The following is a 15611-nucleotide window of genomic DNA, read 5'->3' as shown; positions in this document are numbered from 1 at the left end:
TTCTGTGATTCTGTGATCTTAAACTGAAGTAGTGATAATTATCACATACTCATCACCAACTTCAGAGGCAGAAAAAATAGTGGACGTGCTAAATTAGTCCCATGCAATGAATACAAACGAAACAGAGAACAGGCTGATCACAGGTCTAACCAAGGCAATTGAGAATGTCCTAATTCCATTTAAGGAATAGTAAAGGCTTGAGGACTGACATCTAAAACAAGGCATACAAATTATGCAGCTGAACTTCGTATTGATACAGACGGCAGATATAGCTAATATCCATAAATTCCATCTTGCATTCTTAATACTTGATGTTTCATCCTTGTTGATGCTTATTACTACAATATTATTTTTTAAACACTTCAGAGCAAGGATTTTCTCAAATGGAAAATTCCATTTTGATGGAGTTCAGCAGCAAACACTTTATGCTCAGAAAAATATCTTTAATTACCTTTAAAATGTATTGCAGTAGCTTTTGAAAGCTCTGGACAGAGTCTCTAAGGTTTCTGGACTCTACTTTGCACTGATGAGGCCTCGTCCAGAGTACTGAGTCCAGACGTAGAACCCAATACAGGAGAGACATAGACCTGTTAGCGTGTGTCCAAAGGAGGGCTACAAAAATGATCCAAGGAATGGCACATACCTAGGACAAGGAGAAATGGTTTCAAGCTGAAAGAGGGGAAATTTAGACTGGATATTAGCAAAGTCTTTGTTTGTTTGTTTTTAATAAGGGTGGTTTGACAGTGGAACAGGCTGCCCAGAGAGGTGGTAGATGCCCCATCCCTGAAGACTCTCAAGGTCAGGCTGAATCAGGCCGTGGGAAACCCTATGGATGTTCACTGCAAGGGAGTTGGACTACATGACCTTTAAAGGTCCCCTCCAACTCCAAGGATTCTATGATCCTACGATACTAAGTTCCATATTACAGCATCAGTCCTTTATTTCTCCTCAAACAGATTTACAATCTATAAGAAGAAACAATTAAAACCAGTAAGTCCCAAACAAAATATGCATTGCTTTCAAAACAGACACACTAAAAACAAAGCAAAAACATTGACTTTATGTCAATATCCCATTGATACAGATTGTAGAAGTACATACTATGCCATTATCAAATTCTCAAATAACTTTTTTTTTTTAAGCTGCAAATCCTAAGAAAAGAATTGGCTATTAAGATGAAAATGAACAAAATGTACAGTTGTGTAATGAGCAAGGAACACGTTCTCCAGATGTTCCTATTCAAAGGCATTTATATAAATCAGAACAAAATCACAGTCTTGCCAGACTGCTCTGGAAGAATCAGGGAAAAAAAAAAAAAAAAAAACCTGCAGAATTATCTGCTAAAATCTATTCACAAAGATACAAGGATAACCAAACTCTAGGCTTCTTAAGTTTTACCCCGTCTAGATACATAAACCACTTTCAACTCAGTGAAATTTTCCAACATGTTTTCCAACCCCAACTGAAGTCTGACAAATCAAAAAATATTGAGCTACTTCATTCAAGCACACGCACTGTGCGCGTAAGGACGAGCATATCCATAAAAGGGGTAGCAGGGTGCTTCTCCAATAAGCTTGCAGACTACTTCTCAAGCAACGTTTATAAAATAAACCCCTAATCACTCATTTCTCATGCTACTTTAGGATGAATTTTTCTCCTCAGCTTATTGCTGTGTTTCATACAGCCTGCAAAAGACCCAAGATTATTGATTAAAAAGAACTAGAAAGAAAAAAAAAAAAAAGAACATGTCACACCTACTAACGTAATCCCCAACTAGTAGTAGGCTTCTGGAAGGCACTACAAGACCCAGACAGCCTATCCAAACTATATTCAGCTACTTGGTGACCTTGCAGTGCAATGCTTGGCACTACAAGTGCAGACACAGAACTTCCATTGATTGATCTCTACTTCCTTCGCAGAAAATGCTTTGAAGTCTCCACAATAACTAATTTGCCTGAAAAAAAAAATAACAAAAACAATTTCACAATATAAACATTTTAAAGTATTTTATAAATTTTAGAGGAAAATATTTAGAATTTAAAAAAAAAAAAACCAAAAAACTCTTTATCTACTTCTATTTGCCTAGCTTCAAAAAGTTCTTCTACTATTTCACAATGCTCAGCATTTTTTTTCTTTTTAAGCATATCCATTCCTTAGTCAAGAACTTCAGCAAATACAATAACAACTTGGGGACATCTATATCTCATCGTGTACATTTTCCCCCATAGGCATTTCACTTAAACAGTCTGCCTTCAGTGGTTTTCTGCAGCTCATAAACACAGCATATTTTGTGTGTTTAAGTAAACACTTTTCTCCAAAGTTGACTACCTCAATTTTACAAAGGCAGGCATCTCCTGGATAGATAAACAAAACCTCCTGAATTATGTTGCTGGACTATATACAAACCAGTCATCTACTGAGAATGAAGTGTTCTCTGCAAACTCACACACAAGCTTACACCTTAGACACAGAATCTGCAAAATAACATTCAGGGATTACAGGGGATCAGACATTGGAAATAAACATCAGGGCTGCATGACAAGCTAACATTACGATGAGATATATCAGCAGAAAGCTGTAAGCAATCATGTTTTACTCAGTAAGATCCAAGTAGAGTAATGTAGTCAGCTTTGGATGGCCCATAATCTTCAGCTGCAGTAAGCAGAGTCCAGAGAGGATTGATCAATAAGAAAGAGCTTTGAAAACATAATCCTGCGCTGGGACAGTGCAGTAGGGAAGCCACAGAATTTCCATATCTGAAGGCTAAGAACAGCCTTGGCAGTTATCTGTCCCAAAACATACCCTGTCCTTCACAGATCCAAATCTGTAAGGCAGGCAGAAAGAAGAGCAAAACAAATATGGAAGTGATAAATAAAATCATTTTTAAAGCATCCAGCTGATTGCGAATGATGTGGCTAGGTCATCCTCACATAAGGATGTTATTTTCTTGCTCTGTGGTTTCATATGCAGTTAAATCACTTGCTTTTTGATGTGATTGAAATTTTCCACAGGGAGAAATCTTTAATTCAACTCCCCCTGCACCCACAGGGTTCTATACAAGTGCTATTTCTTCAGTGACTTTCCAGCTTGCAAAAAATATCTTGTAATCTGGAGAGACTGAACAGATTCTAATTTTTACTCACAATCTTTTTCCCTCATCCACCTCACACCCTGGTGTGGCACCCTGGGCCTGGTGCGTCCCAGGGGACAGTTGGCCCCTCTGGCTGCCAGGACACACTGGTGGCTCAGATGCAGCTTCCCATCAGCCAGAGCCTCCAGACTCCTTTCCAGAGGGCTAGAATCATAGCATGTCACCTTATCTCCCCACCAATATTTTGGGGAGCACTTTAACCTTCCAGTACTTGCATAAAACATAACTTCACCAAAACAAGGTATCCAGATACATACATACAAGTGCATTTTTGTGAAAGGCATCTGTGTGTAAGTGACAAGACCTATGAACAGGTGTGGTCTTGAAAACCATTCTATGATTCTGCAAAAGAGTTAATATTAATTATTCCATGCTACAATTTTATTTCACATTCCAAGCAGAGAAACCAGCCACAATTACCTATACTCCAACATCCTTTTAAATCCATCCATAGGCTTGAAGACAAATGTGTACAGATATTTTAGCCAATTATTTTCTCCAAGTCTAAAATAATATGTATCCTTTAAAAAGGAAAATAGACTACCTAGGCTACAAAAATAAAGTAGGCAAAAGAACCAGATACAAAATATTTGTTTTACATCTTTGCTCTGGAGACAAGGAACAAGAAACCTTTCCAAGATAGCAGGAGTATGGAGCAGCAGGTATTTGTTCCTTTTTCAACAAAGATATTCTTCAGGTTAGAGTATGCAACCTCTGCAAAATGGTGACCTGGCAGGAAGTAATGGGGAAGGAAAGAAGAAGTAAGATAAGAGTACACCATCTAGTGTGTAAGACCTAAGGGAGGGGCAAAAAAAGGAACAAAAAAACAAGACTTCCTTTCCTTTATTCAAAAGGAACTTTCCACATAAAAATGAAGTGGTAATAATCAGGAATCTACATGTTTTCAGGAAGGAGGATTATACAGCAACTGACTTCTAAGCATTCAGTTAAAGCAGAAGTTACTAATATCCATGGAAGAATAATGATTTGCTAAGGCTGAATCCAGCTTTGACGTCACTGAGATGTTAACAGAAGACGCACAGGAAGAAACATGATATCCTAGGTACAGCTCTCATAGCAAAGAAAATTCTACATACATTTCCTCAATTAAACAATTTCAAAACATACTCATCTAATCAACAACTAAGATTTTTTTTTTTTATATGAAGTCTAAAAGCTGGGCTTTTGCTTATTAGTATACATCTCTATCTGTGTCTTAATAAAAACACAGGGCTTAAGTAGCTCTTCTGGCAAAAAAAAAAGTCTTAGATTTGATTATGATTTATTCTAGAAGTATTTTTTTTCTCCTCACTACCTGTCCAGAGAGACTTGAGTAACAGTACAGATAGCAACCACAATCTGCATAGAGTTACTGCTGAATATTAGTGCAGAGTTCTCACTGCTATAACATTAGATAATTAGATCTCAATCTCTTCAATGCACTTTAAAAGGAGGATAATACATAGCAAAATAATTACTTACAGGCATAGACTGCCACCTAGTGATTTTGATTAGCTACAAAACTGGAAAACCAGTTCCAGAATATGAGAAAAAAATCAATTTCATCAAATTTTATATCAACATAATGTGCTACTTGCATTCCCTGTTACTATGCTAATGATAATTGCAGGACTGAAGTGTGGAAAGAGAGGCCAGTAAGTATGTAATCTTTATTGTACAAGCAAGATCAATGAGGCTGGTTGCCTGCTCATCAGCTCTGTCTGGAATTGCTCATTTAAAATAGACTACATACAGCCTCTGCATAAGACAAGAGCTGCAACTGAAACTTATCTCCTGTCTCAGACAACACTGATCTAAGACAGATGCATCCTAATTGAAATTTTGGATTCCTTCAATTTTTGTGCTTCCAGGTTTTCCTAGTTCTCCTAAGCACTGTAACACCTTCAGTTTGTCATGAGGTTCCTCTTGGCTATTTTCACTCAAGCTACTGCATGCTTTCTATAAGACTTCATTGTTAGTGAAGAAACCAAAAGTTACTTGTGTCACCGTGCCTGCCTTACCAAGCTGAATTATCATTTTATGGACAACTCCTTCGTATTTCACCTTCTCTCCAAATGTGAGATCAGATATTGTCACCATGTACTTACAGGGACCTCGCCAACAGCATAATTATAAAAAAAATTTGTTTTTCCTGTCACATCTTCTCTACTACCACCTCCCATCTCAATCACTATCAGCATCTTCAGTTCACTTTTCAACAACACCTAAATCTCAGAATTTGCAAGACAGAAAGGGAACTTGAGATCTTTCTATAATGTAAGAAAATAAGAGATTATATTTCTTTTAAGGCACAAACACATCAGAAAACCTTTCTGAATTTCTCTTCCAACTAACATCATTTGCAGTCAAAACAATTCTTGTGGTGGTCAGAACTGACATGAAGAGTCAGTTTCCCATCTTGCCAATTTGGTTTCACCAGCACTTTATGTACCCATTTATTTTATTTTAATCACAAGAAATATGAGCTTAATTTTTCCTCATAAAAATCTATCATCTTTTTCACTAGAAAAAGGTCAGAATCAATATTAACTTTCATTGGCCATTATTGAATATATTAATATAAGTACTGTTACAATTCCTCATCCATCTTCCTCCTCAAGCTTTAAGGGAGTTCCACTCAAATATTCCCAAAGTCATGCCGTATCTTCCTCAAAATATTCACCAAAATTTTTTATTGCACACTCATAAAATAAATTCAATTCTAGCTAAGTTGCTACTACACTGAGACTGCTGTTTGTCACACCAACCAAGTTACTCTGCAGATGTTCCCTGCATTACTTCAGCAGCACCCATCCCTACAGCACCCCTGTACCCTGGGGCAGGAGCTGTCACAGTCTTCGAACAGCACCAGGACATCTGACCATGTAGTATCTGTCCCTCAGTATTGCAAGGCTTTCTTACCTCAGAAGAGACGAACAAATTATCCTCAAAGCAACACCCTAATGGTAGAAAGTTTATTCTTTTTTCATTTTAAAGTGGAGATGCTAACTAAAAAACAAGGTCGATAATGAAGCCTTCTGTTTCTCTTGCTTACTTCCCAAATGAATTCTTGTGCTGCTCATTTTTACAGCAGCTAGCTGCTGTCTCTGAGCCTTCATTTTCACATGAAATCTGATGAGCAGAGAACATGTTCCACCAGACTTACAGAACTAACTCAATCCCAACATGCAACTATAATGACTATTACTAATAGTTTCAACCAGACTTTATGTAAACACATATTAATATATAAGCAGCAGAATGAGAAAACAGCTTCATGATCAAGGAGGGAAGATTTAGGTTGGATGTCAGGGGGAAGAGTGGTGAGGTGCTGGAACAGGCTGCCCAGAGAGGTTGTGGATGCCCCATCCCTGGAGGTGTTCAAGGCCAGATTGGATGGGGCCCTGGGCAGTATTAAATGGGGAGGTTGGTGGCTCTGCATGTGGCGGGGGGGTTGGAGCTTCATGATCCTTGAGGTGTCTTCCAATCCAAGCCATTCTATGGTTCTATGATATTCACTGAAGCAGAGAATTAAGACAAAACAGACTTATCTTTCTAAATTGTCTTAAAAGCACAGCCTTCCTCCACTCCCTTTTTCTGCCCAGTTTTCTTGTAACGTCCAAGTCAGCAATAACTCATCTCCTCCAGATAAAACAGTGAAATAGATGTAATCTGCAGCAAGTGGTTCCAGTCATTTTTGTGCCTTGAATTTGTAATGCTCTACTTGGACCGTTGGATAGCCCAGCAGAGGACACAACACCCCCATAACAAGCCACCATGTTACTGTAGCCACAACCAGTTTCCAAAAGGGTAAACCACTATGTATCACATTGCATGCCATAGATTAAAAAGTGATTTTTTGTAGCATTCCACAGCACTTCTTGGGGGCAAAAAGCACACAGAAGGAAATCACACCTAAGTTAAAAACAGTGATGACAAGAATTCCTCCAAATTTGCCAACAAGATATCACTGAGTACACACTTTATCCAACAAAAACTGTGAACATGGCACTTATTTGCTTTCCGACTATTCATTGTAACAAAGTCCACACCTTTATCTCCACTGACGTGAAGCTACAGAAGATCACACCACAGAAAGAGCATTTCCTTCTTAAATGAACACAATATAAAGATTAATTTAAACCACAGATAATGCAAGAAATTATTGAAAATTCCTGTAAGCTTTTAAAATTCAGATGGATTACATCACCTTTGAAGGTTTCTTCCAATTCAATTATTCTTTCTAGAAAGTTCCTTATTTTAAATTCACTTTAAAAAAATTAAGATGGCCTTTTAAATTAAAATATCCTGTGAGTAACTACATTTTTCTTCCCCTGAATCCACCTCAAATGTCTGAGATAATTAAGTGTGTCACATTTTTTCATATATTTTTGCATGTATATTTTTCCCTATGTAGATGGCAATGTCATTATTTCTCTGAATGCCTGCACACAAGTCTCCCAAACAAGTAAACCAGTTCCATTCTGGATGAAGAACAAGCTTAAAACATTTCTATGTTGTGTTTTCTTTCTATATTTCCAGGGCATGTTAAAAAATATTATATTTAACAAAGTACTCAAACCTATTTCAAGTTAAGTCTTTTCCAGTTTGTGGCAGATTAGACCAAAAAGCATCACTATGTATCATTGATAAGAGGCTATAATTTGATGACAAATAAAAAGGGGCCCAAATGACGAACATTTAGTCCAAGAATAGTTAAAAATGTGAAGTTATATTGATAAAGTTATTTGAAGAAACAGAAGACAATTGAAATGTCAGTAAATTCAGTAACTTCGAAAGCTTACACTGATAGCATATTCAAAACTTCTACTTTCAAAGACAAATAGAATAAAAAAGTACTCCAGTTATAAGATTTCTCTCATACGTATTCTTCTCTTCTCCCACAAACCATACAGGGCAGGAAAAGCAAATGTTGATACGAAGGTAACACCAGATATAAACAGTGGCTTACCATACTTGTCTCGCAAGCCAACTGTACACCTGAAGACTCCACCAAAGGCCACATCTTCACCAAATATTACTAAAAAAAAAAGTAAAGGAAGATTAATGTAATCCCAGTGCGTTTGATTTTTCCATGAAGGCCGAAGCAATTTTTCTGTTAAGCACTTAACACTTCATTCTAGTTCAAGATTTATCTAGACATCTAAGTGCTTCCTTTAGACAGCCTAACTGTAGAAGAAGCAAGGCTAGCAAAGAATCAGTGAAGTAACACATCTATGCCTTGAAATAGTATTAATCTAACTGACTCAGTTATGGCTTCATTAGCCCATTTATTTTTCTGAAGTATTCTATAACATCAAGACATCAAAACAAATAAAACAACAATTCCAATAAGCAATTATGAAAGAGTTACTGAAGTTGTATATTGTGCTTCAACTCAAACACTCATTTTTCATCCACAGATTCCAGTATATTTAGTGTTTTGAAAAGTGTCAAATTGAAGTGTTCTACAAAATAAGTATCTAATGTGAAATTTAAAGCCTTCTTCAAACATACTCACCAGATCCCTCAAGAGCCTCTTCAAAGGAAATCCTATACAGAAGAGATGGCAATCTAATAGCCAGGACAACTATTAGTATTCAACGTTATATTCAACACTACCATTCTCATACAGCACCTGGACAATTAAAGTCTTTCCCCCCCCCCAAACTAATTATCTTCAGCTGATTTATGGCTAAATTTTCATCTGATCTTCTTTTCTTTAGATTTACCAAATGCTGAAATTTGACTTTCATTAAAACAGTTTTATTTAAACTGTTAAAATAGAGATTGGAAAAAAGCTATGCCATCATAGTGTTCACGACAGAAATCTCAAATCATTGCTCCAATTCATTTTTACTAATTTGCTTTTTTTTTTTTTTTTTTAATGTGTTAAAAACATTGTAGTGTTTTCCTACTACCATGTGATTACACACTTGGGAATCATCTGGTATTAAGAACAGCCTCATTTGACAATGATGTCAGCAAGCTTCCATGAACCTTCTCATTCTCCTCATCCACTGAAATGCTTTCCTGGCCAGATTCTAGTTCTCATCTACCCAAGCATGAGTTTCCCCACCACTTAAACGACAGTTGCTCAACTTCCACACAACTGAAAACACACGAAGAATACGCTTCCTACTGCAAGAATTACTAATTAATTCATTAAGTAGAGTGATACTGACAAAACACAGATCTGGATTGCAGAATTCCAGTATAGTCTGGCAAAGGGTTTTACACAGATACAGACCTGCAAGCTGAGGAGAAAGACTAGAACATTAGAGCAAGTCAAAGGCTGAAGATCACATACACATTTAGGTTCCTCTCAGAATTACATTGCACTTGCTTTTATATTGTTAGTACTGCAGAAATATCACTAAAAGCTGTTCTTGTCTAAATCAAGCTTACTAAAGCTGATTGTAACACAGCTTTAGATTGAGAGGGAATGCATACAAGCATACTACTGGATACTGAACATGGAATTTATCCTGACAGATTAGACAATTAGTCAGGCTTCAAATTAAGCAGTGGTTAAAACACTGCCAAAAACAGTTACTAATGCATTAAGTCAAAAAAAAAACAAACTTACACAACAGGATCGTACAGCTTTTCCAGCTGTGTTCATTCCATTAAAAAAAATAACATTTTTAATATCTGGCCTTCATCCCACCTCTGTTGATGACAGAAGCAACTGATCTCTTGTTATCTTTATATGAATTAAGTCATTTTGTGCAAAATAAAGTTTAGGATAATTCATTTTTAACTGATCTGTGTTGAACTAGTTTCTTCAAAGCTATCAGTTCTCCAGTCTTTTGCAGTCTGGAAAAATCTTACATCACCTACATACAGTGACGTACAATGATGACCCAAAATCAGTAAAGCTGAAAAGGGGTATGAGAGAACATGGAAGAAGAGAAGGGAGAATGACAGAACAAGAAACATGCAGTCTTTCAAAAGTGCCACTTTTTGAGTATGGAGAGTTGAGTGAACTAAAAGTGAGGCAAAAAAAAAAATCCTCCTTTACTTTTTTCTGGGACTCAGGCCACCCTAAAATAGCAGAAATGTATTAATAAACGTATATTTCTGTCCCAACTTTCAATCAAAATACAAGCTGATAGAGAAGACAACTACAGGTTAGAATACATAATCCATTAATAATCTGTTAATATTCCATTTATATGTTTTAAATCCCAGTGCATTTTTAAGCCTTTTTTAATATCAAAATGTAGAAAATAACATAATACAAAGCTTAAAGGCAATGAGAAACGCATTCACTATTGTGCACAAATACAAAATGCAACTGATGGAAAGCAAAACATGCTAACAAGTAGAGCATACCTGCAGTCGGATCTTTGGCTAAAGCATTATCCAAGGCACTTGTTATGGACTGGAAGAGATTCATCTTCTGAGTTTGCCCTGTGAGACAGGGAATATTTTGATATTTAATTCAGTTCAAAATACGCAATACATTAGAAAACACTAGTGCAAAACATTGCTAAAAGCTTAGTCAATAGTCATAAGCACAATCCCTCAAAGATTCATTTATTGAGCAAACTTAAATTTATGGGATAGACGGGACCAAGTACAGCATACTTGGCAATCCCAAGGACTGTAACTCTACTCAGCCTTTTTGAAAGAAGTACAGTCGTGGCTGCAAACGCAGATTTGCAAAGCTTATTCAAATACTAGGAACAAAAGTTAATTCCATTTTTCAAAGGAAAAAGAACCCATAGTCAAGCATTACTACCTTGAGGACAGGAATACCTTCTGCTGCGGTTTACCAGATCTCAGCAAGTTTCCTTTATTGTGTCTCAATCACCACTTTTTAACCTCTTGCCTTCACTATTTACAGACATCTGCTGCTATCAGAAGTTTTCTATGCCTCCTGCCCACTCTCTGGATTGCAATTAGAAAGCGTTAGAAGCAACAAAAAAACAAGAGGGGGAAGTTAGATATGGAACAGCTTAAAAAAAAACTTTAAAAAAAGGATTTGATTAAGATCTAATGCAGGTCCCTTTTTGTACTGCAAGGAAAGAAGTGGCAGAAAATAAAACAAAAGTGGTAGCCATATGTGAGGAATAAGAGTAACCAAAAGAACTGACTTCTGTTTACAGTATCTCTCAACAATCACTCAGCCAATTATCCCTTGGTAATTAGCATTTCTTGATCAAGATAATGGTTCAAGTCATAACAGAGCTAGAGAGCTGTGTTCCTATATTTTTTCATGCTCAATAGCTTTTCTTGTTATAGTTTACAGAAGCCTTTAAGAGAAAGCTGTAAGAAACCATTATGGGAACCATTCAAATTTTATTAAATCTATAAGCAATCAACATTTGCAAGGTGGAAGTTGGGGAACAGCAGCTGTTTCTCCTTTCTCAGTCAACCACACAAGGTTATCCGTTCAGCAGGTCACATTCATTTCAGTATTTTCTACAAGGAAATGCCTATTCCTTCAGCAACTGCCAAATTGCTAGCACTGACTGTCCCAACCTGCTGGTCCCGCTTCTAACAAAAGGCTGTTACAGAAGCAAGAGAGTAGAAAGTAATTGTGCCCTTCAGGTGTGAACTGTGAAGCCAGGATTAATATCAAGATCAGACCAGTACTGTCATTTATTTTCTTTCATTATTTCTCACAGAACTCCAAGGGTTGTTTTTAGCTAGTTTTGTTTAAGTCAGGGACCTAGCTTTCCACTTAGCATTAGGGCTGACTGCCCCATAAGGGCTTCTTCGCTGTTCCCTCCAGCAGAGGCCGGCAGCACACAGACATTGCTCTGGGAAGCCCTGCATGCCTGTGCCTCCTCAAAGCACGTGGGAACGGCTGAGAGCTGTCTCAGACTTAGCTACAAAGTTGGAACACCTCACAGAACATCCTGAATTGGAATTGGAAGAGCCCCACAGGAATCATCGAGCCCAACTCCCGGCTCCACACAGCACCACCCAAAACTCAAACCCTATGTCTAAAAGTGGCATCCAAACACTCCTCGAACTCCAGCAGCTCAGGGCCGCGCCCACTGCCCTGGGCAGCCCATTCCATGCCCTGTCCCCAACCCCCAGCTGCCCCTCCCCTGACACAACTCCATGCCGTTCCCTCGGGCCCCGTTGTTGTCACACAGTGCAGAGCTCAGCGCTGCCCCCGCTGCCTGTGAGAAGCTGCCGACATCAGGCCTCCCCTCAGCTCCTCTGCTCTGCGCTGAGCAAACGCAGGGACCTCATCCACGCGGCCGAGTCAAGGCCGAGCCACCCGGGATTGCGGAGGCCCCGCCCGCCCTTCCCCTCCACCGCAGAGAGGCGGCGGGGGCGGGACCGACAGCAGAGCCCTGCCCGCAGGGAGGACCCCGGCCCCTCTCTCACCGTAAGCGCTGGGTGCCGGATCAGGCTCGAAAGCGAAGTGCGCAGCGGCCCGGCGGGGCTCGGCCGGCAGGGGGGTCGGGCGGCTCCGGAGCGCTCCGCAACATCGCGCTCTGCCCCCAGACCGGCGCAGCACCCGCGCCAACCCCGCCGCCGCCATCACCGCCGCTATCGGGGGGCGCCGCGGCCACCGCGCGCTCTAAAGAGGCGGGGTTCCGGGTGGGCGCCCTCATTGGCCAGCGACGGCAGGGGGCGGACCAATCAGAGAACGCTCCGTGGTGGGTGGGGAGGATTGAGAGGGCAGTGAGGAGAGGGTGAAATGTTTATACGCGGAGGCACGCGGGAAGGAGGGACCTGAAGGGTGGGGCCATGACGGGGGGGCGAGGCCATGACGGGGGGCGGGGCCAGGGCTGTGACGCAGCACGTCGTGCGCCGTAGCGGGCGGGCGGCGGTCGCTGGGGAGGGGAGCGTGGTGTTGTGAGGGGGGCGATGTGTGAGTGCATCTTAATGAGAAATGTAATAAACAAGAGGAAAAATAAGAGTGTTGGGGTTGAATTGGGAGAGTAACCATATAACCATATAACTCCCATATACAAGAAGGGGAGCAGGGAGGACCCGGGGAACTACAGGCTGGTGAGTCTCACCTCCGTGCCTGGGAAGATCATGGAACAGATCCTCCTGGACAACACGCTCGGTCACATAAAGAATGAGCATGTGATCCGAGACAGCCAGCACGGCTTCACCAAAGGAAGGTCATGCCTAACTAATCTTGTGGCCTTCTATGATGGAGTGACGGCATTGGTGGACGAAGGGAAGGCGACCGATGTCATTTACCTGGACCTGAGCAAGGCCTTTGACATGGTCCCCCACCACATCCTCATCTCCAAATTGGAGGGAAGTGGATTTGATGGGTGGACGACCCGATGGATAAGCAATTGGTTGAAAGGCCGCAGACAGAGGGTGGTGGTCAATGGCTCTAAGTCCAGGTGGAGGCCGGTAACAAGTGGTGTCCCCTAAGGGTCTGTCTTGGGACCGGTGCTCTTTAACATCTTTATTAATGACATCGATGAGGGAATTGAGTGCACCCTCAGCAAGTTTGCTGACGACACCAAGCTGAGTGGTGCGGTTGATACAGTGGAAGGAAGGGATGCCATTCAGAGGGACCTCGACAGGCTGGAGGGCTGGGCTCGGGTGAACCTGATGAGGTTCAACACGGCAAAGTGCAAGGTTTTGCATTTGGGCCGGAAGAACCCCAGGCACCTGTACAGGCTGGGAGGAGCGGTCCTTGAGAGCAGCTCGGCAGAGAAGGACCTGGGGGTCCTGATGGACGAGAGACTGAATATGAGCCAGCAGTGCGCTCTGGCAGCTCGAAAGGCAAATGGGATCCTGGGCTCCATCAGGAGAGGGGTGGTCAGCAGGGACAGGGAGGTGATTGTCCCTCTCTACTCGGCTCTTGTGAGGCCCCATCTGGAGTACTGTGTCCAGGTGTGGAGCCCTCAGTACAAGAAAGACATAGAGATTTTGGAAAGGGTCCAGAGGAGGGCGACTAAGATGATCAGGGGGCTGGAGCACCTCCCCATATGAGGACAGGCTGAGGGAGTTGGGCTTGTTCAGCCTGGAGAAGAGAAGGCTGCGGGGCGACCTCATTGCAGCCTATCAATACCTGAAGGGAACCTACACCCAGGAGGGGAGTAAACTCTTCAAAAGGGCTGATAACAGCAGGACTAGGGGAAATGGTTTTAAGTTGAAGGAGGGAAGATTTAGGTTGGATGTTAGGGGGAAGTTCTTTACTAGGAGAGTGGTTAGGCCCTGGAACGGGCTGCCCAGGGAGGTTGTGGATGCCCCGTCCTTGGACGTGTTTAAGGCCAGGTTGGACGGGGTCCTGGGCAACCTGATCTGAATGTGTATGTTTGGTGGCCCTGCTAGGCAGGGGGGTTGGAACTACATGATCCTTGAGGTCCCTTCCAACCCGGGTGATTCTGTGATTCTGTAATCTGTGATTCTGTGAGATTGAAATGCCTGAAAAAGTATAATACATCAAAGATATAACAACTGAAGGTATATATAAGCTTTTACCTTATCCCTGTGCGCCTGATAATGGGGTAGGTTATTCCAATCTGGTTTACTATTCAGGCGGTTGTTTCCTTCAGAAAATAGTGTATTCTAGTAGGAGCAATTTTACCTGTATTTGCACACTGCAACACTTGCAAATGGAGAACGGCGCATAAAAACACTACAAGGAGTCATCTGTTAATACGTCATTGCTGGACCTGCAAATAGCTGAATTCAAACCACGAGCTGTAACAATCAGTAGGTCTACATGCAGCAGTGGATAACACAGAGCAACGGCCTTGGTTAGACAGCCCAGGAGATGCCTCCATTTTCAGCACCGGCCGATAAAGGATGCTCCTTGCTGCTTTCATTCAGAGGCCGTTGTCTCCCACAGCTGCTGTACACAGAACTTGAAAAGGAATGCAGCCCCGTGTAATAGAGGAAGTTCTGGCATCTCTTGTGGAAGGACACAAAGAGGAAATGCCTGCAGCAGGACCTGTGTACTGCCATTCGTACCTGCATGAAAGAGAAAATAGTGCCTGGAGATGAGGCTTGTCACCTGAAGTATTGCCGCCTTTTGAGTGCAAAGGATAGTTTGTACTCGCATGGCCTTGGAAAGTTACACTGGACTGAAAATAGAAATGGACGATCAAAGGGGTTTATCCGAATCTACTTTGGCTGACCAGTATGTTAGTGGAGATAAGTCCCAGATTCCTGACTTTCAGCTCTGATAGGGTAATAAGATCCACATCATTTCTGATATATTCCAGCAACTCCGATCAGCTCTCTTAACTGCAAGTCATTCACTCACATTGGACCACTTCTGCTAAATGTATACTCCAGACTTTAGGAGCTGAAATCAACTGTGCTCTCCATCTGTGCGTATATGTCGTTATGAGCATCATTTGTGTTGTTGACAACCATTAAAAGAACTCTGGTAGTCATTACTACTATTTCTGAATATGCACTTAATGAGGTTCTGGTGGTGACTGCTTGCTCTGCTGGCATTGACCAGATTATCAGATGTAACACCTTTGAAGTCCACGATATTACTTAAGAT

At 41.1% G+C, this 15611-nt stretch overlaps 1 protein-coding gene across 2 annotated transcripts in view; it reads right to left on the bottom strand.

Annotated features, from left to right (window-relative positions):
- BCKDHB (branched chain keto acid dehydrogenase E1 subunit beta) overlaps nt 1-12608 on the bottom strand; it is a 107602-nt gene extending 94994 nt beyond the window's left edge. Inside the window, exons 1-3 of one of the 2 annotated variants that reach the window (XM_042881259.1) lie at nt 12503-12608; nt 10490-10567; nt 8124-8192 (exon numbers count right to left, since the gene is read on the bottom strand). In XM_042881259.1, the coding sequence (XP_042737193.1) occupies nt 8124-8192; nt 10490-10553 (133 nt within the window). In that variant the 5' untranslated portion in view covers nt 10554-10567; nt 12503-12608. The remainder of the gene's footprint in view (nt 1-8123; nt 8193-10489; nt 10568-12502) is intronic. The other variant, XM_042881250.1, reaches the window with a different exon arrangement.
- Nucleotides 12609-15611: the final 3003 nt, after the last annotated feature.

The sequence above is a fragment of the Lagopus leucura genome, unplaced genomic scaffold (assembly GCF_019238085.1).
Source record: "Lagopus leucura isolate 7727_CA_CO unplaced genomic scaffold, USGS_WTPT01 Super-Scaffold_73, whole genome shotgun sequence".
NCBI lineage: Eukaryota > Metazoa > Chordata > Aves > Galliformes > Phasianidae > Lagopus > Lagopus leucura.
Note: the sequence above shows the minus strand (reverse complement) of the source record. Positions and strands in the feature narration are given on the sequence as shown.